Source organism: Pan troglodytes, chromosome 7 (assembly GCF_028858775.2).
Source record: "Pan troglodytes isolate AG18354 chromosome 7, NHGRI_mPanTro3-v2.0_pri, whole genome shotgun sequence".
Lineage (NCBI taxonomy): Eukaryota > Metazoa > Chordata > Mammalia > Primates > Hominidae > Pan > Pan troglodytes.
This window is the reverse complement of record NC_072405.2, coordinates 122,653,409-122,676,889: the sequence shown is the minus strand read 5'-3', so window position 1 is coordinate 122,676,889 and position 23,481 is coordinate 122,653,409. Positions and strand designations below refer to the sequence as shown.

At 33.8% G+C, this 23,481-nt stretch overlaps 1 protein-coding gene across 8 annotated transcripts in view; it reads left to right on the top strand.

The window, feature by feature from the left end:
• CSMD3 (CUB and Sushi multiple domains 3) overlaps positions 1-23,481 on the top strand; it is a 1,209,558-nt gene that overhangs the window by 1,019,538 nt on the left and 166,539 nt on the right. For 6 of the 8 annotated variants that reach the window (XM_016959787.4, XM_016959790.4, XM_016959793.4 and 3 more), the window contains 4 exons: positions 4,091-4,204; positions 4,709-4,804; positions 6,395-6,598; positions 22,300-22,424. In XM_016959787.4, the coding sequence (XP_016815276.1) occupies positions 4,091-4,204; positions 4,709-4,804; positions 6,395-6,598; positions 22,300-22,424 (539 nt within the window). The remainder of the gene's footprint in view (positions 1-4,090; positions 4,205-4,708; positions 4,805-6,394; positions 6,599-22,299; positions 22,425-23,481) is intronic. The other 2 variants (XM_054656949.2, XM_016959791.4) reach the window with 1 other exon arrangement.

The window sequence follows — 23,481 nt, the reverse complement described above, 5'->3', positions numbered from 1 at the left end:
AGATAGATACACTGCCTTGTCTCCTTCTGAATTTATTCATGGGGGAGAAAATGAACTAGGAAAATACTTTAAAATTGGGATAAAGGTTATAGCAATGTGATATAAATTAGTTTTCCTCTAAGTGATTTCTCCAGACTTTTAAAGTGATTTTTTTAAAATCTAAGTTATAGATTTATTAAAAATGTGGTCGAGAACTCCACGAATGTTGCCCATTAGAGATTAGTAGGTGCTTTGCTTTGAAGAATGGATTTAATTGATCAGTATAGCAATACTCTTCATGGAAATATGTACCCAAAGTTCCCTATTGTTGGTTTATAATTAATTGGCCAGCCTAACATCTTTTCATGGGTGGAATAAAGAAAAGCTGCCACATCAATAAACAGAAATAGAATTAATAGAGTTAAAGAGCAGGGACCCTATCTGTACTTGTCACTTTCTTAACCCTAGCATTTAACCTAGTTCCTGGCACATCATAGAATCAACTAATGCTGGTGGAATTAATAAACTCTATTCTAAAATACAATGTATGAAAATATAATAGGCTCAGATATAGTTTCAGGCATAAAAACTAGATAATTTTTATGTTTGCTTTTATCTTACTGGTTTCCTTTTTCTAGCTTACTACAGTATATATACCACTATAAAAATTGATTTTTTCAACAAAAGAGATAAAAACATTTTCTTTAACATCTATTATGTTTAAAGAAGAAAAAAAATGAGTAGTGTTTCCCTTAAGAAATAGCTTGATGTATACAGCTTACTCTTGTATCTTGAGAGCAAAATCGTTTTGAAATCTATATGCTTAAGAAAACAGAAAAGAAGCTTGGAGCTGAGATGCAGGGAATTCTGTATGTGCTTGGAAATGAAGAAACAGACCACGGAGCTTGTTAATCATGCAAAAGGCATAATCAGCACAGACTTGGGGTTAATTGTAGTCCTAGAAATAAAAGGGAGTTCTACCCATTGGATTGAGGCACCAGCATCACGTCAGTGTTAAGAGGTAATTTTTAAAAAGAGCATAATTATGACTCTCATATAAATATAAAGGATATTTAAATCAAAAATTTTATTTAACTCCCAGTTAAATAATGAGAAACCCAGTAAGATGTTACAGTGGTTCAAAGGAGAATTCAAATAACCAAATAATAGATGGTTAATAGATAAATTAGATAGATCTGTAGATAAGATAGATAATCAGGAATGTTAAAATGAATTTACAAACAAATAGATGCATAGAGACAAAATAAATCTGTTCACTGGGCAATAATCCATTGCATTATACCACAGTCTCCATTTAACACAAGTAACCCAATTTGCTGGACAACTTTCTTTCAAAAAAACAATAACCAGTAATCTTTTGAGCCACTTTAAAATCTCTTACAGATTTTCCTTGCATCACTTTCAACCAGGCAAATACCTTTGGCTATTCAGAACATTTTAGAATCAGAAGACCTACTGCTGTTTGCACCTTTAAAAACTAAATAAATTAAGACATTTACAGACAGAATGGAGAAGCAAATCTGAGAGTCATCACTTAGTTCTTAAGACTTCTGACTGGGAGTATTAGGTTCATTATTATAATATATCAGTTTAATGAGACAATAGCTAATATGATAATGTGTGGGAAATCAGATCACTATGTTAGTGTTCTTCATTGTTCATACTACAAAATAACTTACTAGGCATGTACTTTAAAATTTTATCTTTACTATAGTGATACCATATCCTCTCAGAGTAACTTTTTTTCTGGTGAAAGCTACTTTTAATTTAAAATTTCAATTGCCCATATTAATGCAGAGTTGATTGCTTTTAAAGAAAAGTGGCTCGCTCATTGCTTAATAAGGCAAGATTCAGCACTGTACTCCCCCACTCCTAGCTTTCTCAACTCTCCCAACCGAGTTAATAACTACAACAAATTACAAGCACAAATTATTAACACTTAAAAGAGCATGCCCTACAGTTTTCTATACTTAATATGATACAAAAATGTGGGGTTAATGGCTGCATTAACAGTTATAGTCTGAACATATTCAGTTTAGAGGTAATGCAAAACTGTTTTATCTGCATACAAACAATAATTGAGAAGAGGCCTAAAGGCAAAAAAAAAAAAAAAAAGATGAATTTTTTTTTCTTTTTCCTCAGAAAAAGCTCTTGGATACCTGTGTATTTTAGTTGTTTTAAATGTTTGTAAATATAGTGGTTTGCAAGGAAATTGGGCATGTTTTCTAATAGAAAGAAAGAGTTAAAGGATGCGGTATTGTACTTTTCCTTAATGATTTCCCAAAAAGCTAAGAGAAAGAATAAATTACATGCCAAGAGCCTTTTTGGGCAGTGTGCTTGATGTAACAAAATTCCTGTGATTAGACTAAAATACCATTTTTTTTCTTTTTTTCGGCTACTTTGTAAGGCAATGGCAATCTGCTTTATATAATAGAAACTTCTTAAGACATATTTGAGAACAGGATCATCCAAACACTAATCTAATGCAAAAACAGAAAACAAAACCTTTCCTATATATATACATATATATATACACACATATATATACATATGTATGTATATACATAGTACAATTCAGCATCCTTTAACTCTTTCTTTCCATTAGAAAACAAATATACATATATATATATATTTGGAGTATTTTGGAAGTAGCTTGGGATTTGGTGGAACAAATTTGGGATCTTTTAAAAAGGTCTGAATTCAAAATGTTTGTATGACTTGTAAACCATTAAAATAATTCACGGCATGTGTCTGGTTAGGTGGAAACATAAATTTGTATTCATGACTTCTAGGAAATATTTTAAGGAGGATTATTGACAAATTTTAGCACAGCAATGTTCAGAAACGTTCAAAGAAACATCGCTGTATCTGTTAATATTTTCGTTTTCTTTTACTCCACAAAGAACTGGACTGAGATCACCAGCTTATTTGTACAGGCCTAAAAACTACATATAGCTTTGTTTGCCATATTATATGTATACCTGAATTCATATGCAAAAGTAACCATGTTTCAAGTGAATTAGCCTGTTAGTAAAAGGACCACCAGAGGATGTCCATAGCCTTCATTTGAGGTATACAATTTGAATCAGCATTTGAAAAATATATTTATATATACTCATGGAATGAACAATTTAAATTCATGTGATTTCAAATTTATAAAAGTGACCTTGCTTTGGCATTATTAAATTTTCATTAAAATTATACTCTTTTAAACCCCACAATTTTACCAATGAAATATTTTAAGGATAAGTTTTGTTACTGATTTTATTTTAAAAAAAAACACAAAGCAAACTGATTTCTGTTCTTGAAACAGGTTCTTTATAGTTTTAGTTTGGGTAAATTCTGCATGTAAGTTTAGTATATAATTAAAGGATAAGTAAAAATGGAGGAAAAAGACACATCTATAAAGCTCTGTTGGTATGTACTTCAGAACTGTACTTACCATGGAAGAGCAATTATTTTGCAAAATTTTATGATATCTCAATTGCTGAGGAATCATAAATAATATTTCTTTATTTTGGCAGAAGATTAACAATAAATGTTTAGGAATCGTTTAAAACTTAGAATATAAATTAAACACTATATCTGAAAAGAATCTCGCTAATCTTTTTCTAATGAAATTATTACTCATAATGGAATAGCATTTTTAAGGACAACTTAAAAAATCCCCTGAATTAAAACTGTGTCTATCTTATCTAAAGGAGGAGGTAAAAAATTAGAAAAAGAGAAGAGAGTCACAAAGTGAAAAGAATCAAACCACCATTGAGAAAAGCCAAAAGTAGTTACTATAAAGTATTAATCATCAATTTTATGATTTCTGATCCAAATTAAATGCTATACTCATTTATATTTTTAAGAATTGTTGTCTTAAAATTTTATTGCTTTAGGTCATGGTCACTTCTTTTATGACCTGAAGTACATGTGTCAGTAATATCAACCAATTGGCACCTATCCTCTTTTAATGGTAGAAAAAAAATGACTATTATATTGTAATACTTTGTTCTCTCTCTCCTCCTCTATTTTTTTGTTTTTTGTTTTCGTTTTTGGATGGTTGGTGATTTGTTTGCTTCTCCGGGTTCCTGTTGATCAGTGGTGTTTGGCCAGTTTGTATTTTTCCAGACATCACTCCACGATGTTGTTGAGGTGTATGATGGGCCAACTCAGCAATCTTCTCTGTTATCTTCCCTCTCAGGATCCCATTCAGGTATCCTTTAATAGAACTGCCATGCATCAGTTACTGATTAAAGACTGACTTTGATTAGTATTGTAGTGAAAGTTGAGATTTATGTCATCCATATAAGAAATAAAGTAAACTGAAAATAGTATCACTTTTTTTTTTCTAAAGAATAGAAACAAAATTAACTCAGAAGGTTGAGAAAAATACAACCAACTATTCTCTGGGATTGTAACCAAGTAAATAATATATTTAATCACTTAGTCTCTGGTGTTTAATGTAATATAAAATATTTAAGAATTCTTTGAAGAATGAGGCAATATGTATAAAAATGTAATTAAAGCTTTCTGAGAAAAAGATTGCAATACAAGTTGAACCCAAAGGAAATATATTGGTAGTTGTAGGATATTTTAAAGTAATTTGATAGAACATAGATTGACATTTTCAAATGACAGTGTAAGATTATAATATAATTTGTTAGGTTTACTGAATGAAAATTATTTATGATATCTTAGTGTTTGTTTTGTTGAGTAGGAGAATCACTTCCACTGAGTTCAGGTAATCAGATCACAATTCGATTTACTTCAGTTGGACCAATAACAGCTAAGGGATTTCACTTTGTTTACCAAGGTAAGTGACCCTGTAGTCTAGAAACACACTAAGGAATGATATAATTTTCCATGATGTATTGAGTTTTTGAATGATGAAATCCTCTAGATAAAAGTGTTTTTAAGCAGTTTTATTTTGTCCCCTCCACCATCACTAGATCACTGTCACCTTGACCAAAGTAAACAAAATCTATTGCTTCCATCATCATTCTCAGTTTAAATGTCTGATTTTCCTTCCTTCCCACATATTATTTTCAAAACATCTACTTTTTTTCCCTGACAATCCTTTACTATCTACATTTTCTATTTTCTAACAGTCTAGCACTCTAGACTATTTAGTCTAATTTAGTTTAGCACTCGAAATTAAAGATATAAAAATTTTGGTGCTGATGTACTTAAACATGCCAAGGAAATCAGTGTTCCATTCTAAAATTATAGTTTCTCATTCTCTCAGGAGAATTAAAACTTTCTTCAGTTATTAGGACTTTTGTGCAATTAGAAGTTTGTTTACACATTTTATTTCTTGCCTGTGGTAGACAACCTTCTACGTTATCATTAAACCAAGTTAAGAGCCATTATTTGAAATATTGTCTTTGAAATATATATGGTCATATAGTAGTTAATCTCAAATGTATCTTGCACTTTATTACTAAGAAATGTATAAACATTTGTGATTTGTTATTCCTATTAAACCTTCTTACCCCATTTATCAGTTGACTATAATCCTATACTTTTTTATGTTAAGTAGTACTTCCCCCTGGAAACAATGTGTGGTATTACGATTGCAAAAAGGCACTATAATGAATGGAATTATATTTACTCAAGTCGCATAAGAAGAATTAATCTATTTAGAATTCATCATATCATTTTTTGGGCTATTGTCAATCTCTTTAATCACATTTGTTATGTGTTTTAAAAAGAAAAAACATCCTGTTATCATTCTATTTTACTAAACCAAAAAAAAGGCACAATTAAAGGGCATACCTATAAAATCTAAAAGCAATTTCAAATCTGATATTGTATGATTATTAAAGTAAAAACTTTTATTGTTGTTAATCTGTCTGACATATATTCTACCTAGTCCAAATGTAGTTATCTTTCTCAATAGCAAATGTGTTTGAAATTAAGTTTGTGAACATTTTATGAAACTAATAAAGTACTGTTTGCCTTTATAAAATCTGTTTTTAATTAAGAACCAAATACTGAAAAAAAATGTAAAATTATTTGATATAACCTGACACATATTTTTTGAACTTGGTATTCTAAGTTTAAAAAGAAAAAAAAACTTTCAGTTTTCATCCCACGAATTACAAAAATATCTAACTAAAACTACTTTGTAATATTAATGAGTTCGGTAAAACAAAAATCATTGATGTTTAAAGAATCAAAAGTAAAACTTTTCTAATAAAAAACCTTGATGACAATAACAATATTTATTTTAAATTATATTTTATTCTGTCTGAAATTTAAAACTTTAAGAATGTATTCAAATTGTTAATTCAAGTTCTGATAAAAAATGATGATTTCTCAAAAATGTGTTTAAACAGTTACATTTTGAAATCTGTATTTGTCTACCATATAAAATTAAAATAAATATAATATTTCTACACAGCTGTTCCTAGAACAAGTTCTACACAATGCAGTTCTGTGCCTGAACCAAGATTCGGAAGAAGAATTGGCAATGAATTTGCAGTCGGTTCATCGGTTCTTTTTGATTGTAATCCAGGATATATTCTCCATGGATCCATAGCAATTAGGTGTGAAACAGTGCCCAATTCTTTGGCCCAGTGGAATGATTCCTTACCTACTTGTATTGGTGAGTATATAAATTTGTATGATCTGTGATTATACATAGTTTATATAAAAATTGGTTACATCTTTCAATTTTTTAAATTTCAGATCTAATAATTATGTACTTAATTTTAAATAATTTAATAAGTATGCTTTATATAAATATGAAAAATCAGTGGAGATTTGTTGCAATGGTCTTGGTGATGAAATCAATAAAAAAATTTGTGTTGAATTAGCTAAATAATTTCCTCATTTACTGATTTATATGGATTTATGTGGATGTAAGTAAATATATATATTTCCAGGAACATAGAATCTGCTGCTACTAATATGGGATTATGAAGCACTACTATCCTTTTATTTTTTTTATTTTTAATTGTTGTGGGTACACAGTAGGTATATATATTAATGGAGTACATGAGATTTTTTTTACAAGCAGGCAATGTGAAATAAGCACATTATGAAGAATGGGATATCCATCTCCTCTAGTTTTTATTCATTGTGTTGCAACAATCCAATTATACTCTTTAAGTTATTTCAAAATGTACAGTTAAGTTGTTATTGACTGTAGTCACACTGTTGTGCTATCAAATGGCAGATCTTATACACTCTGTGTTTTTGTCCACTACAGTTCTCAGCCTCTGGTAGTCATCCTTTGAAATAAATATTATTTTTTATTTTTAAAAGTTTGTGCAAAGATTTCTGGGCCAATATGTAAAGAATTCAGATATCTTTTAAGAATCCAAAAGCTGACTTTTCTGGAAATATTTTGCTTGGTCATCAAAAGAATTAGAAAATATGAATTAATTTTTTCTTACTCTATTAGTTACAGATATGTATAAAAATATAAAATTATAATTTTTTTCAGTCTTTCACAAATATAGGTGGTAACATTTTGAATGAGTAAAATGCATAAGGTTAGCCAAAAATCTTATTGTTTCGAAGTTGTTTTTGCAATAGTAGATCTAACTTGCATTGGTAAATAGAATGTATGCTATCTAAAATTATGGATATCTTAATAGTTTAGAATTTTATAGTATTTCAGGGTAATTATAATAACGCTTGGCTTTTGTAGAGTTCCATAAACATAGAAAATATAGAAAGTAGGGAAATTACTCTCTTCTCTGCCCAAAGAACATATCTGGAAATTTTTATTATTTTTTAAATTACATAATATTAAATTCAAAAAAGAGTGGTAAGACAATCTCAGGTTATAAAATAATTCTAATGACGAGTTGTTTCTCATTAAAGTTATATTAGTATGTGATGTTAAAAATAAAATATGTGTATATATATATATTTTTTTTTTTTTTTTTTTTTTGAGAGAGAATCTTGCTGTGTCACTCAGGCTGGAAGGCCGTGGCATGATCACAGCTCCCTTGCAACTTCCGCCTACCAGGTTAAAGCCTCCTGCCTCAGCATCGCGAGTAGCTGGGATTACAGGTGTGCACTACCATGCCCAGCTAATTTTTGTATTTTTACAAAATACAAAAGGGACCGGGTCTCACCATGTTGTCTAGGCTGGTATCAAACTCCTAGCCTCAAGTAATCCACCCCCCTCGGCCTCCCAGAATGCTGGGATTACAGGTGTGATCTACCGCACCCAGCTGAAAATAATATTTTTTTAAATAAAAGATAAGCAAAATTTTTGTTTTATTTTTGTTTTAATTTTAATAATCTTAATAGTCCACTCTCCATAGGGAGGAATGAGTGTGTATATTGACACATAATAGACAATCATAAATATATAAAATTACTTTTTAATAACACATTTTGCCATATGAAAATGAATTATATTTGCCATTCTTATTTTTACCTTTTTAAAATACATTTGTTCACATGTCAGTTCATAGGTCATTAGAATAAAAAATAATTTTAAATTATGAAATAACATAGAAGGTACATTCATTTCTACTGAGAAGAGATCAAAGATAAATCTGTTGATATGCATTCACAGGATATGTAATTTTTTTTTTTTTTTTTTATGGAGTCTTGCCCTGTCACTCAGGCTGGAGTGCAATGGCATGATCTTGGCTCACTCAACCTCCGCCTCCCAGGTTCAAGTGATTCTCCTGCCTCAGCCTCCCAAGTATCTGGGATTACAGGCACCCACCACCATGCTCGGCTAATTTTTTCTATCTTTTAGTAGAGACGGGGTTTCACCATGTTGGTCAGGCTGGTCTTGAACTCCTGACATCGTGATCCACCCGCCTCGGCCTCCCAAAGTGCTGGGATTATAGGTGTGAGCCACCGCACCCAGCCAGGTTATATAATTTTTATAGAATATATTTGCTTTAAGTAAAATATATTTTTTTTACCATTTAAATCAGGACATTGTCAACAATTGTGCTAGGATAATGGTATAAACTAGGCTCTCACAAATAACTAGGAAGAATGGTTGGTCATTTGATTTCTCTAGGAATTTGATATCGCCACTCCCACCCCCAACCCCAAAAATATACCTAGCATATTTCACAGTGCATTTTTTTCTTAAAACAAATATTTTATTTTTTCCGTGACAATAGATAGAATCTGAACTATTCTTGTATTATTCTGTTATTTGTTGAATGAACACTTACAAAAAATAATTTAAAACACTAGAAGACTGTAAATGACTCTCCAATTTTCTTATCTTTTAGCTAAATAACCACGATTTCTGATTTCTGATATTTATAATTTTCTTAATGCCACTGTTTGCCAATCCTATCGTCTGAATATTTATTCTCTCCCTCACCCCACCGCCCCCCAACAACACACACAAATTCTTATGTTGAAACCTAATCCCCCATGTGGGGGTATTAAGAGGTGGGGCCTTTGGAAGGTGACTAGGTCTCGGAGGCTCTACCCTCAGTAATGAGATTTGTGCCTTTATAAAAGAAGTCTAAGGCAGCATATTCAGCCTTCCACCATGTGAGGACACAGAGGCACTGTCTATGAAGCACTGAGCAAGCCCTCACCAAACACTACATCTGCTGGCACCTTGATCTTAGACTTCCCAATCTTTAGAACTCTAAGAAATACATTTCTGTTGTTGAAAACTTACCTAATCTATGGTATTTTGTTATAGCAGCCTGAATTGTCTAAAAGAGCCCGATTCCATGCTAAGTAATTTAAATACATATTTGTTGCAATCCTCTGACAAATCTATGGAACTGTTACTTTTGGAATGTACAGATGAATAAACTGAGTCTGAAAGAGGTAAAATAGTTCTCTTTAAAGTGGCAGAGCATAGTAAGGGTTAGAGTGGAGGCAGGATTTAAAACTAAGTTTTTCTACCTTTGAACCCTAAATTAATTGATAGATTACTGCTTCTCTTTATGTTCTGACTTATAAGCTATTTCCCAATTACATTTCTGCCTCATTTATTGTGCAGAATTGCTGACTCTATTAAAATACATTTTTGACAGTCCACAAATACAGGAGATAAATCAGCTGGACTTAATGTTCCGCCTATCTTGTGCCTACCAGAGAGCTGGGGTTAATATGGCAGAGAGATCCTCCCCTTAGGTACTTGCACTCTCATAAAGACAAAACAAATAATGTCCTCTTTTCTGAACCACAATACATACAACACAATACATTGACTTCATACTCGTGAAATGTTATAAATAACATTTATAACATTCTGAACTAAAGGAATCATGAGCTAAAAGAAATGTTTCTATATGTCTGTGAAAATTAGTCATGCAATATGCATAAATTGGAAATTACATTGCTTGAAATCAGTTTAATAATTGAGGACAGACACATAATAATAATTCTTTTCAAAACTCACAGTAGATTTTTAAATCTTTTTCTGTAATTACTAAGAATCATTATTTCTGCCTCACTTTCCCCAGTAATTATTTACATAATTTCTGTGTCACTTTTAATATATTTATGTAGGTATTGACAGAAAATATCAATGCTGTAAAAATAGAAGGACTTAGATAAGTAGTTCTCTTCATTTAGTTTCATATAATCTACTGTAAAAACAGAGTAATATAATGACATGGAAATTCATAAACTAGTTCATTAATATTTAAATATCATAAAAAACCCTTGTATTCCTTTAGTTAGAGTGTTCAGAGAACCTACATATGCCAAGAACTGAAATGTAAATGTATGAATTAATCCTTAAAGGTTCTGTTTGTATATTTATCATGTTAATGTGCTAATTAACGTGAAAGGTTGTAAAGAATTACGTAAAATTGAGTGAAATCATCAGAGCTGGGAATTGTACTAAATTATCAGCACAAGAGTCGTGGGTGAATGTCTTCGCTTTGTCCGCATGACTGAATTGAAGTGAGTTACAATAAGATCCTGGAAAATTTACATAATCGCTGATCTTCAAATCTCATACCAATAAAACAAGAAAATAAGAAAACTTCTTCATAGGTTCATTATGGCTAAATGATTAAAAGCCTTGGCTTAGTTCTTGGAACCTAATAAGTACTAAAGAAAATAAGTTGTTTTTGTTCTTGTCAAATAAGCCACCACAAAATCAAGAGAGAAGATTCCAATTCTAAAAGTATTCGATGCCGAATATAGGACTTAATATGCAGTACTGATCAAGTGTTTGATACTGTTGATTTTAATGTGTTGACATTTTATTTTTAAAACAATTTAAAGTTATTATATGGAAAATGTGCCTTCCACAGAAGATTTTTGCATTTTGGAAAAGGCTGAAAGCATTGAGTACTGTCATTCTTTCCAACTCTAATTTAGGATTCCTTGAATGTTTGACTTCTATTTGCATTTAAAATTTATATGAAAGTTTAGGAAAAATGTGTTGATTTTATTGAAAATAATAGTAAATCTTCATTAAAATATACCATTTAGGAGGACAGTGAAATTTCCACCAATTAATGCATTCCAGGTCAAATGGTTGAGGAGTGTACTTAAAGAAATAGACATTTTGGTTTGTTTTCATTGTTGGCAAATTTTTTAACATAAAATAAAAACAAAGTTAAAATAATTATTACTACAATTTTAATAGGCCTTGCAAGTATATATTTAACCAATGTTTATGCTCTGCTTTTCTTCTTACCCTAAAAATTTAAACATCACATTATCCAAAGAAATAAATATTCTTATATCCATGAAGACATGCAGATGAGACAGAGTTAGAAAGAGGCAAGATATAGATGGGAGAAATGATCTGTCACATTAAACAGAGAGAGAAAAGGAAAAATTAAAAAAAAAAAAAGCGAAATAGCAAGCAAAGAGAAGTGAGTGAAGAAAGTGAACATTTGAAGAGAATATTTGTGAAACATAGAATAGAGAATATGAGACTATAAATTTTATTTTGTTTTTATTTTTATTCTTTTTGAAATGGAGTCTTGCACTGTCACCCAGGCTAGAGTGCAGTGTGCGATCTCCTGCAACCTCTGCCTCCTGAGTTCAAACAATCCTCCCACCTCAGCCTCCCAAGCAGCTGGGATTACAGGCATGCACTGCCATGACTGGCTAATTTTTTTGTATTTTTAGTGGAGACAGGGTTTCACCTTATTGGCTAGGCTGGTCTTGAACTGCTGACCTTAGGTGATCTATCTGCCTCGGCCTCCCAAAGTACTGGGATTACAGGTGTGAGCCACCAGGCCTGGCCCAAGACTATAAATTTTAAACCATTAACCATTTGTGTCTGAAACTGAAGAAAGCCCCTATTCTACATGATTATCACAAAGTGTTTTTGTATTTCAAATGTATCAATTGATTAATCCCAGCATTTTAGCCATCAAAAATAAAAATCTATATAAAAAGAGTAAGGTGATGCTATCCAACTAAGGATTTATCTTAGCAAGTACAGTAGCTAACACCAGGAACTAAAGCCTATTAAAGGCTTTAGGCTGTTATCTAGTCTATTACTGATATTCCACTTCAGGAGTGAATGCTAGTTTACTGTTCTCAACCTAGATTCAGCCAGAACTCACTTCCTACTTTTAGGGCAAAAGATGTGGGTACCCAGGAACCCACACCATCTCTCTGTCAGAGATCCAGCAGTCTGTAGTTTCCTGGGCTTTTTGAGAACCCTGACACTGCATCCATCAGGAGTCTTTAGATAAAGAACAGACTACTTTTGATTTTGCATTGATTCTTGCTATGGTTTAAATATTTGTTTTCCCCAATTTTTTATGTAAAAATTCTAACCCCTAAGGTGATTGTATTGGGAGGTGGGGCCATTAGGAGATGACCAATGGGATTAGTGTCCTCATAAAAGCAACACCAGGGATATTTTCACCTGTTCTACCATGTGAGGACACAGCAAGAAAATAGCTGTCTATGAACCAAGAAAAGGGCCCTCATCAGATACTGAATCTACCAATGCTTTAGAAAACTTTGATTTCCCAGCCTTTACAACTATAAGAAATACATTTCTATTGTTTATAAGCCACCTAGTCTATGTTTTTTTGTTATAGGAGCCTGAACAGACTAAGATGGAAAATTGGTACCAGGAGTGGGGTGCTACTGTAACAAAAACCTAAATACGTGGCAGCAGCTTTGGAACTGGGTAACAGGTGTAGGCTGGAAGAGTTTGAGGTGCATGCTAGAAAAAGCCTACATTGTTGTGAAAGAACTGTAAAGGGAAATTCTGATGAGGGCTCAGAAGAAAAGGAGGAAAGCTCTAGAGAAAGGCAACATCTTTTTACTAAAATATCTAAGTGGTTATGAACAGAATATTAGTAGAAATGTGGATAGTAAAGGTAATTCTGATGAATCCTTAGATGGAAATGAGGAACAAGTTGTTGAACAATAGAGGAAAGAATATTCTTGTTATAATGTGGCAAAGATTATGCCACATTATAACAAAAGTGGCTGATTGTGTTCATGTTCTGGAGTTTTCTAGAAGGTAAAACTTTAAACAATGAAATTGGATATTTGGCTGAGAAAATATCTAAGCAAAGTGTTAATGGTTCAGCTTGGCTTCTCTTGACTGCCAATGATTTAAACATGGAATTGTTAATCGATTAGAAATCAGGACCGGGCACAGTGGCTCACAACTGTAATCCCAGTACTTTGGGAGGCCGAGGTGGGCAGATCACAAGGTCAGGAGTTCGAGGCCAGTCTGGCCAATGGGAAATCTGTCTCTACTAAAAATACAAAAATTAACTGGGTGTGGTGGCACACACCTATAGTCCTAACTACTCTGGAGGCTGAAGCAGGAGGATCGCTTGAACCCAGGAGGCAGAGGTTGCAGTGAGCCAAGAATACACCATTGCACTCCAGCCTGGCTGACAGAGCAAGACTCTGTCTTAAAAAAAAAAAAAAAAAAAAAAAAAAAAAATTGGGAATCAAAACTTCTATATTTTAAAAACTTTCAACCTACCTGTATTGGAAAAATGGGAAGACCTATTCAAAAGAGAACTTTAAGAGTTTAGCCGAGGCAGGTGGATCACGTGAAGTCAAGAATTTGAGACCAGCCCTGGCCAGCGTGGTGAAACCTGGTCTCTACTAAAAATACAAAAATTAGCTGGGCGTGGTGGCACATGCCTGTAATTCCAGCTACTCGGGAGGCTGAGGCAGGAGAATTGATTGAACCTGGGAGGCAGAGGTTGCAGTGAGACGAGATCGTACCACTGCACTCCAGCCCAGGCAACAGAGCGAGATTCTGTCTTAAAAAAAAAAAAAAAAAGAGTTTAGTCAAGTAATGTTTGATAAGAAGATTAGTATGAACTCACAATCTCAGTAGAAGCTAGAAGCTATTCATCAATACAATGAGAGCATTAGTTAGCCATCTAAACAGAAGCCAGGACCTATTGTCCAAAACAAAGGAAGAATGAACCTGAGTGCATTTTAGAGATCATCAAGGCTACCCATCCAGTCACAAGCCCATAGTGCAAGGGCCTTGGAGTCAGATTTCAAAGGAAGGGCCTTAAACCTCAGGCTCTGATTCATGCAGTCTGTCACACAGCTGCTTGGCTACATAGGGATAGTTCCTGTGGGTCTGGCTCACCATGCTCGGTACCCAATAAAGCTATGGAGATGTGGTTGCCTTTGTGTAGGTTTCAAAGGGTGTCCTGGAAAGCCTCTCTGCCCAGGCAAAGAACTGCTATGGGGGTCATGTGGATAGCCCCACACCTTTAGCATTGCCTTGTGGAAAAATGCCCAGTGGAGCTACAGAGGTGGGGCCACCAATATGATCATGAAACAGTAGAGCCACTGGTGTGTGATGTTAGTCAGGGAGAACCACAGGCATGCAACTCTAACCTGTGAGAGCTGTAGTATGTATTATGCCCAGCAAACCTACAGAAGTAAGACTATAACCTCCAGTAGGTCCAGAATGTGGGACCTTCCCTGCAGCATGTCTGGGAGGAGACCTCCAACCTGTGAGTCTAGGAGGTGAGACCATAGGCCCAGTGGGACTGAAGAACACAGCATTGAATCAAAGAGATTCTTCTTGAATTTTAAGGTTTTGGTCCTGCTTAAGATCTGTTACCCCTTTCTTCTGCCCTGTTTTTCTTTTTTAAGAATGGAAATATCTGTCCCGTGCCTGTCTCACCATTGTGTTTTGAAAGTAGACAATTTGTTTGATTTTGCAGACTCATAGCTGGAGGTGAGTTTGCCTCAGGATGAATCATATCTTAAAGTGTCACCCATATGTGATTGACATGATATTTAGATGAGACTTTGAACATTAGACTTATGGTTGATGCTGGAACAAATTATAACTTATGGGGCTATAGGGATGGAATGAATGTATTTTGCATGTGAGGACATTAATTTTGGGGGCCAGCAGCAGAATGCTGTAGTCTGAATGTTTGAATCCCCCAAATTCATATGTTAGAATCCTAACCCATAAGATGATAGTATTGGGGGCAGGGATTGGAAGGTAGTTATGAGGGCAGAGCTCTCATGAATGGGATTAATGCTCTTATGAAAGAGACCCCAGAGAGATCTCTAGCCAGTTTTACCATGTGAGGACACAGCTAGAAGACGGTCGTATATAATCCAGGCAGACATCAAATCTACCAGTGCTGACTTCCCAGCTTCCAGAACTGTGAGAAATAAATTTCTGTTGTTTATAAGCCACCCATTCTATGGTATTTTGTTATGGCCTGAATAGAATGAGGCAGTTTAAAAGTGCATATCCAGAGATAGAAAATTGTGTCATATGACTTGTATTTTCTGCCAAGATCACATGAAAAAGACATATTACCTTATACCGTTTTAAAAATATTCTTCCTTGTGGAACAGGTGTAAATCCATAAAGTTGACAATATGACAGATGGATATATGGGGTCTATGTGAGAGAAGAAATAGAAAGGTGATGATTCTAAATGACATTCAGAAGATAGACAAGTTTAAGTTTTACCATTTGGTGCAACTACTAATCTTTACATAAATGAAAATATAGTTTGCATTTCTATTTTTAACTATAAATACTTTTAGCTTCAAAATGTTCTGAATAAAAATGGTCATGTCTTAAAATATTTTTAAGATAGAAAAAGCTCAGTGTCTTAAATATTCAAATATGAGAGTCAAGTACAGAGCTATCTTACGTTAATATCAAAGTGTTCTCTTTAATTTGTGCTCCTTTTCAACCTCTGTTAACTGCATAAAACATCTGCCCCAAGGTCTTTGAATTTCTTATTTCCTCTGATTAGAACAGATAGCTTTTTATCTCACTACATCATTTCAATGAAGTCTCCTATTTTTCTTGGCCATCCTATCTAAAATAATTTTCTGCCACCCATCAACCATTTACTCTTTATACCATTACCTTTACAGCAACCATCGAACTGTATTATGTATAATTTTTGGTTGTAAAACATTTCTTAATCTGTCTTAATTGTCCCTCTTTCCATTGTCACTATATTGGTTTTGGGCTCAATCAAAAGAGGACTTGGCACACAACAGGTGTTCAGCAAACTTTTATTCAGTGAGTGGATTTTAGTAAATTACTATATCAATTTCCTGAATATTTGTAGAGGGTCTGACAACCCTTACCAACTTCCCAAGTCCAAGGTCCATACTTTTTCCATTTCAGTATTCCACCACACGGTGATACTCTTGCATAGTTTCCTTGCTTAAACCTTCACAAATCTGAGGTTTCAAACTCTTCTGACATCTGCAGGAAAGATATGTATGTTGGTAAAACACAAGCAATAGATTTACATATTATATGGGGAGTTTTATTCTGAGAGAGAGCAAATTCTCCATTTACACTTTACAGTTTAGATATAATCTTTGACAGCCTATTTACAGGGTTTTATACATGATGATTGTTTTTCTGTCTTAGTTCAATGAATGCTCAGTTAACAGCTTAAGCCAAGTGAGCATCCAATTGAAAGCAAAACAATACTGCTTTCTACATTCCTAATGATTTCCCTCTCAATTGTATCATTTCAGTTTCACAGTTCTTATTATTACTGTCAACACTGTTTTTTTTTTCTGTCACAGTAAAGCACAAGAAAATGTTCATTAATTTTGCACACACTGACATACTAAAACTAAACTGTTGATTGGAAAGCAGCCCCATAAGACATGATATGTGAGTTGTGCTTATAGTTAAAATGGTCAAATACTAAATTAGAAGATTCACAAACTTTAACAACCAGTTTGTAAACAATATTTAATAATCTTGTACAAAGCTGTAGTTCCAAGCCTTTCTTAATTATAATAAAATACAATAAAATTTTACTTAAAAAAATTAGACTTGAGACCAATGAAAAACTGAAAAATAAAACTTATGCTGAATACTGAGTTTTTATCTTCCAAATTTGACCTTGTTACACTTCACATTTCTTAAACTCTGCAGTCTCCTAAACCCCCAGGCTTTCCTCCCTTTTAGACTCTGTGATTCAAATAACCCCCTGCAGCCACTAATAGCTTTGACAATATATGGCCTTAGGCATAAGTACTTCTGTTAGTGGGAGGTCTTTTTTGAAAAGCCCTGGAAGCTGCCACCTACTCCCCTTAGGCAAAGAGTCTTTAATTAGCTGCTTATCTGATCATGCTTATCTGGTTCTGTTTTTTCAAGTTCTTTAGAGACCCAGAAAGAACTACTTTTACTTGAAAGTCTCTATGGCAACACCTGTCTACTTCATCTTTTCTTAGAATGGGAAAAAAAGTTCATGAAGAAATATATACAAACTCTCCATCTCATTCATTTATCCATTTATTCATCTGTCCATTCATCCATGAAAAAGTTATTAAATACAATAATAAATAGCAATTTTTGGCATTTGAATGAAGCACTATTAAGCATTATCTCATTTAATATTGACATCAACTTTGGAAGGTAGATATAATAATCTCTATTTTACAGATAGTAAAACCTCTTGGTTTAGATAAAAAGGCAGAATTGGATTTGAACTTAGGCTGCTTGATTTGAAAGCCTGTTCTATTAATCCACATATTATATTGAATACTGATCAGAACAGAAATTTATCATATATCTTTTAAAAAACAGGATGCAAATGTTAGATTGTGGTATTGCATATCTGCTAATTTTTCTATAGCATATTTTGTTGGTAAATAAATAAATATGATTGTAGTAGAATTAGACAAATATGGCTTGTTTAGAAAAATACTGGGAGACAAGAATGATGCAGGAATGATTAAGAGGTAATTTGAAAGCACAAGATATGTACAGATGCACAATCAGTTCTTCAGTGATTTATTCAGCAATAATTTATTGAGTGCTTACTGCATGCCAACACTATTCTAAGCACTGGTGACATAGTTTTGAATAAGAATATAAGATCTTTGTCCTTACATTTTGCATTTACATTTTACATTTTACTGGAGGAGGACAAAAGTCATCAAGAAATATATTCTTTTCTTTTGGGGAGTGAGAATGCTGTAGAAAAAAATAAAGCAGGAGTTGGAGTTGCAACAAGACATCCAGAGCATGCTGCCATTTTAAACCTGAATCAAATGAACAAAGGGAGGGATGAATAAAAGTCTTTCTTGTTGGTGAGCAAGTGTATGGACTGTTGAGGGAGAGAGATCTTGACATGTTCAAGCCACAGTGTCTGGAACACAGTAAATGATAGCAAAGAGTGATAGGAGATGAGTTTAGAGAGGCAGAGCAGAGGGCCAAGTCACATGGATCCTTGAAGACCACGGTGAGTTTGAAATTTTCCTGACTAGTATGGGAATATATTGAGCTGGGGAGTGATATGATCTTAATCAGTTTCTAATAAATCACTGTAGTTAGTGTAGGGAGATGTGGAGTAGAACCAATATGACTGATTAGAAGCCTATCAGGGTAATGGAGGGGAAAAGTAGTGTGATTTGGATAGGAAGATAATGGTCACAGTGATGAGAATTAGTAAGCTTTGGGATATATTTTTAAGGTGGAGCCGTTACTGATAGATTGAGAATAGATGTAAATGTAAACTTGACTGCAAGAAAGATAAATCAAGATGAATCTTAGGTTTATGGCCTAAGAACTGAGTGAATGGTGGTGACAATCCCTGAGATGAAAGAGAGTGTGGATGAAGAATAATTTCAAAGTTATTATTTTGGACATATCCATTTTGAGATACTTATTAGACATATGATTGCAAAATTCACAGAAATCACAGCTAGAGATAAACATCTGGTAGTCAGAGTATATAGAAGACATGGAAGGGGGGACAGTGATTAGAAAGAGAATATGGCCTAAGACAAAGTTACAAAGAGGAGAATGAGTTAAAAAAAAAAAATCTGAGTGCAGCCAATAATAGAGAAGAAAACCAGGAGAATATGGTGTTCTGATGTTCAAGCAAACAAAGGCTCAAGACAGATGGAGTGATCAACAGTGAGAGCTAATTATTCATAGATTGAGTAAAATGCAAGTTAAGGATTGATCATATCACAACATTAATATTCTGGTGACTTTGACATGGTTATTTCACTAGAGTAGTGAGGACAAAAGTCTGATGCAATGCATGAAAGAGAGGATGGAGGAAGAGGAGATAGCTTGTCACTGTAGCAGCATGGAAGAAAATTTATAATGCAAAGAAGAAGAGTTAGAATCTTGATAAACAGAGTTTCAGGCAAAAGGGTGACCTTGTCTGCTCAGACTTGAGTCTGTTACAAGAGACTAACATAAAAATAATACGGAAGCATAGTATGATAAAATTGTACAGGAAAACATTTGGTGCTATGGGTAACTATAGGACACTTAACACAGGGAAATTCCAAAGGGTTGAAGCGGTAACATTCACACTGAAAGTCCATAGATGGGTAGGTGTTAGCTAGGTGAGAGAAGGACAAATCAAGTGACAGCATTAAGAAAGCATATTAGTTTAGAAGGCTGGACTGGGTTGGGGGATTAAGATGATGAGGACTTGGGAAATTATAGTTACATACAAGCCTGGAGGTGAAGTCAGAGATTAATACAATTAACTATATTTATCTGTAGGCCGGGCACAGTGGCTCATGCCTATAATCCTAGCACTTTGGGAGGCTGAGGCGGCATTGTTTGAGGCCAGTGATTCAAGACCAGCCTGAGCAACATAGATCCTGTCTCTACAAATTAGCTATATAAAAATTAGCTGAATATCTATACACAAATTAGCTGGGTGTGATGGCACACACCTGTAGTCCTAGCTACTCTGTAGGCTGAGGTGGGAGGATTGCTTGAGCCTAGGAATTTGAGGCTGCAGTGAGCTATAATCACACCACTGCACTCCAGCCTAGGCGACAAAGCCAGAGCTTGTCTCAAAAAAAAAAAAAAAAAAAAAAAGAAACTCTCTGTGAGCTGTGAATTCAGACAATGGGGAAATTTTTGAAGGATTTTGACCAGAGAAGCAACATGTCATATTTTAATTTAAAAAGATAATTTTGACAGTAATTTGAAAAATATAGTGCATGGAAAACATACCAGCCACAGGGAGGCCACTTATGTGATTAATGTAGTAACTCAGAAAAAAAAAAAAAAAGTACATATGAGGAAAAGTTGTGGTGGTGGCGATGGAGAGGAAGAGCATCTATAAAGTATTTTTTTTTCATCAGCAGGATCAACACTTCATCAATTACGTTTTTGTTCTATTTTTCGGGCGAATATTTTAAATTTCCTCCTCGGTCTTTTGCATGTCATTCTCAAATCATGCTAAACTGCTGGTTTTCTATTTAAATGAGCTAACTTAATTTTGACTAATTTAAACAGAATTTGTATATAACCCATTAACAGAGATTTGTAAGAAAACACAACTAAGTGAGTTTCTTTAAAAATATATTGTCACACTATTTTTAAAAGTTTGCAACATCTTTTTTTTTTTTTGAGTAATTGCCCTGGTTTTTGCGTTTGTCTTTGGAAGTGGCACAAAACTGTAATTCACTTTAAAAAAAAATTATTATTACAAAAGATATGTTCTTTATATCTCATCATTTATAGCCATACTAGGACAAATTCCCCAGGAGCACAGTACAATTGGGACCTAAAATAATATTTGTAGCAAAAGGAAATATAATTTATTGATTTCTAACTGTTTTCCAAGCAGTGTGCTAGTTTCTTATGTACATTCTAGTTTCTTTGTATTTTTCACAAAAGCCTTTTAGAAACAATAGCGTTACCATTCCACAGATAAGATATCTGTGTTTCAGAGATTGTAAAGAACAGGTCAAAGTCACACAGAATTTAAGAGTTATGAGTTAGGTCATGGCCAGAATCAAGGTGATTCTATTAATGGCATGAGAATTTTACTTTCAGACTAGTACCTTCTAAAAATGATAGAAGCCTTTATTGACTTCTGAGTAGGTCTGCATACATATTCTTTCTTGTAGTAGTTAGACTGGCAATAACTAAACTGGGACCACTTCAAGTATCTTCAGTTCCATCTAAGGACATGGACTCTGGCTTCAACTGCCAGGATTCAAATCTCAGCTTCATCTTTTTTTTTTTTTTTTGAGATGGAGTCTTATCCTGTCTCCCAGGCTGGAGTGCAGTGGCACAATCTCAGCTCATTGCAACCTCTGCCTCCTGGGTTCAAGCGATTCTCCTGCCTCAGCCTCCAGAGTAGCTGGGACTACAGGCGCCCACCATCACGTCTGGCTAATTTTTGTATTTTTAGTAGAGACGGGGTTTCACCATGTTGGCCAGGCTGGTCTCGAACTCCCGACCTTGTGAGCCTCCTCAGCCTCCCAAAGTGGTAGGATTACAGGCGTGAGCCACTGCACCTGGCCAGCTTCATCTCTTCATATGTGATCTTGGGCAAGACAATCTCTTAATGACTCCATTTGATTGCCTCAGCTGTAGAATGTGGAGAGTACTTATTCATATCTCATTAGTTGTTGGAAGGCTTAAATGAGTTAAAATATGTAAAGTACTTAGAAGGGTGCCTCGCATATAGTAGGCTCTATATAAATGTTATGATCATACTATAATTGTTATCATCATCCTCATTACTTTCCAGTGGATGCTGTTACTCCTCAAAGAATGCATGAAGGAGAAAAGTACCAAATAATTTTTTAAAAATTCAAGACAATTTTTATCTAAAAATGAACTATTTTTAAGGCAAATTTAGTCAATGCATGTTTTAGTAATATAATACAAATACTATGCTGTTATTGAGTTAATTGTAGTGTGATTTTTAGATATGCCATTCAAAAGTCATCCATTAATGCTGTCTAATTATTTGTTATCATTTTGATGGTATACAAAAACTTCATTTTCATTGCTTTTATCAGTTTTGAAAAAAGTATGATTTGATTTGCAAGTCTAGTATCTGTCTAAGATGTTATCTCTGACCTTTACTCTTATTTTAATCCTTTGCATTAGAATTAACTCCCTCTCTTGGACTGCTTTATTTTCAGTGCCCTGTGGTGGAATTTTAACTAAGCGCAAAGGGACTATATTGTCACCTGGATACCCTGAGCCTTATGACAACAATCTGAATTGTGTGTGGAAGATCACAGTGCCAGAGGGAGCTGGCATTCAAGTAAGAATATTTAAGTTTTTCTTCTTTTCATTGTATGTTTGTGGTTAATCTTTTCAGAGATGACAGAATGAACATTATTTCTAAAAGTTTAGCAAGTGGTTTTGACTGACATGGTTGAAATGAATAGAAAGATATTTGTTATTAATTTTTTTCACGTAGAATTAACAGAAAGCCAATTCAAGATGGCATAAGCAATACAAAAAAAATGTGTTAACCCCATATAACATGGAATATTGAGGTAAGCAGATTTTAAACATTATTTCAGGGGTTCAGTGTGTCTTTCCTCACCCACGTTATTTCCATCTCTCTGTTCTGCCATGCTCAGCCTATTGGTTTTAGTTCTTAGACACCTTCTCCTGAGGTCTTGAGGTGGCTGCAAAAGCTCTAGGCATAACAGCCCTACATAGCAATGGCCAGCAGCTAAAACAGAATGTCCCTATGTTATGTACCATTTCAGTGGTTAAGAAAACTTTTCAGGAAACCTGCCAGCAGACTTTCCCTCCTGTTTTATTGACCAAGATTGCAATCATATCCGTTCCAAACCTATGCAATGGGCAGCAACCAAAGATTTACTATGATTTGGCTCAAATAAAACTATATTACGTATCAGGAGTAAGCAATAAGTGCAGCCTCCTATTATGCACACATCTCTCACTTAATTGAACTAAGCCAGATCTGTGTTAGCAAGGAAGGAAGATGCTCTTTAAAAATAGGTAATCAATAGTGACTGTCCTGTTATTTGAATTATGGCTATTTTGGGGGCTGCTATTTGACCAGTTATTCTGTTTTACATAAAGATATATATTTTTTCTGGATGAATTGATAATATTTTACTGCAGAATCAGTATATATATTCTATGAAAGGTAATTATGCTTCATAAATATTACCTTATCTAGCCTTCACAGATATAACTTGATTACTTCTCTAATTGATTTGTAGAGTTTTTCTTTAGAAACTTGAGACATATAAGAGTTGTGGAAAAATTAGCCAAGATGCCATGCATTAATAATGAAATTAGATTGAAGCATAATTTTTAGTTAAAAAAATCAGCTTCAT